The sequence below is a fragment of the Nicotiana tomentosiformis genome, chromosome 7, assembly GCF_000390325.3.
Source record: "Nicotiana tomentosiformis chromosome 7, ASM39032v3, whole genome shotgun sequence".
In the NCBI taxonomy this organism is placed as follows: Eukaryota; Viridiplantae; Streptophyta; class Magnoliopsida; order Solanales; family Solanaceae; genus Nicotiana; species Nicotiana tomentosiformis.
In genome coordinates this window covers 104311007-104312945 of record NC_090818.1, presented here as the reverse complement: position 1 = coordinate 104312945, position 1939 = coordinate 104311007, and the positions used below count along the sequence as shown (strand labels likewise).

The following is a 1939-nucleotide window of genomic DNA, read 5'->3' as shown; positions in this document are numbered from 1 at the left end:
TGATGAAGCCTCCGGTTTTGGCAGCCCTTATACCTAGAAAGACGTTGATACTATATATTTCAGCACAAGAAAGGTCTGTTGGAGCACTGTTGGCCCAAGAAAATAGTGAGGGGAAAGAAAACTCTCTTTACTTCTTGAGCAGGATGATGACACCAAACGAGCTGAATTATTCACCAATTGAAAAGATGTGTTTGGCGCTAGTCTTCTCAATTCAAAATTTGAAGCACTACTTTCAAGCTCATGATGTTCGTCTTGTTTCTAAAGCAAATCTCATCAAGTTCGTGATGTCAAAACATATTCTTAGTGATCGACTAGCGAGATGGTACCTCCAATTTCAACAATTCGAGATTTTGTACATCCCTCAAAAGGCTGTAAAAAGACAAGCATTGGCAGACTTCTTGGCAGATCATCCGATACCTGATGACTAGGAGCTAACTAACAAACTACTCGATGAGGACGAAATGGTCGTTAAAGTTCAACCTCCATGGAGGATGTACTTTGATGGTGCTGCACATCGCGGAGGAGCTGGTGTTGGAATAGTATTTGTCACCTCTCAAGGCGAAGTTCTGCCCTACTCTTTTACGTTGACACATCTTTGTTCCAACAATGTTGCTGAGTATCAAGCATTAATACTAGGGCTTGAAATGGTTGTTGATATGAAGCAGTTGCAATTGCAAGTCTTTGGTGACTCCCAATTAGTGGTCAATCAGCTTTTAGGTAGTTACGAGGTCAATAAACCTGAACTACGCCCTTATCATAATTATGCTAAGAAATTGATGGGATGGATTGGTGATGTGATTATTCAACATGTGCCTAGGAAAGAAAATAAGAAGGCTGATGCTTTAGCTTCCCTAGCTTCATTGCTAACCCTGCCTAATTAAGCGCAAGTTACTATCTGCCAAAAATAGGTAGTACCGCCGCCAAATAAGGGTGAAAGTGAAGAAAATGAATTTGAGCATCTTGTGGCCTTTTCTGAAGCTGAGAAGGAAGAATGGAGACAGCCGATCATCGACTACTTAAGTTATGGGATACTTCCAGAAAATCCGAGGAGAAGGACTGAAATCTGTCATCGTGCACCTCGCTTTCTTTACTACAAAGATACTCTATACAGAAGGTCATTCGAGGGAGTACTCTTGCGATGCGTAAAGGAAAAATGAAGCACTCCAAGCTTTGCAAGAAGCACATTCTGGGTATGTGGGTCACACCAGTCTGGACCAAAGCTCCACTTTCATATAAAAAGGATGAGATATTATTGGCCAACGATGGTAAAAGATTGCTTGGACTACGCTCGAAGAAGCAAGGCTTGCCAATTCCATGTGAATTTTATTCATCAGCCTTCCGAAGTGTTGCACCCGACTGTTGCATCCTGGCCGTTTGACGCCTGGGGATTGGATGTTGTTGGAACACTGCCAAAGTCCTCTGGTGGGCACCTATATATCTTGGTTGCAACTAACTACTTTTTAAAATGGGCTGAAGTTATGGCTCTTAAAGAAGTAAAGAAGGAAAATGTTGCAAGTTTCATCCGAGTAAACATAATCTATCGCTTTGGCATTCCCCGTTACATAATAACGGATAATGGCAAGCCATTTGACAATAGGTTGATGAACAAGATTTGTGATCTCTTTGGCTTCAAGCAATGTAACTTTTCTATGTATAATGTTGTCGCCAATGGTCTAGCTGAGGCATTCAACAAGACTCTATGCAACTTATTAAAGAAAGTTGTCTCCAAATCAAAACGAGATTGGCATGACCGTATGGAAGAAGCTCTGTGAACATATAGGACAACTCACCGCATGCCAACACAACCGACCCCTTATGCACTCGTTTATGGAGTCGTAGACGTCTTACCACTTGAGCGTCAAATACCTTCATTACTATTAGCTATTCAAGAAGGGATCACTGATGAAGAAAATGCTCGACTTCGATTAGCAGAGTTGGA

General features: G+C 41.6%; 1 protein-coding gene across 1 annotated transcript; it reads left to right on the top strand.

Annotated features, from left to right (window-relative positions):
- Positions 1-461: 461 nt before the first annotated feature.
- LOC138896128 (uncharacterized) lies at positions 462-881 on the top strand. The gene has a single exon (XM_070180909.1). The coding sequence runs from the start codon at positions 462-464 to the stop codon at positions 879-881; it is 420 nt and encodes a 139-aa protein (XP_070037010.1).
- The last annotated feature ends 1058 nt before the right edge of the window (positions 882-1939 follow it).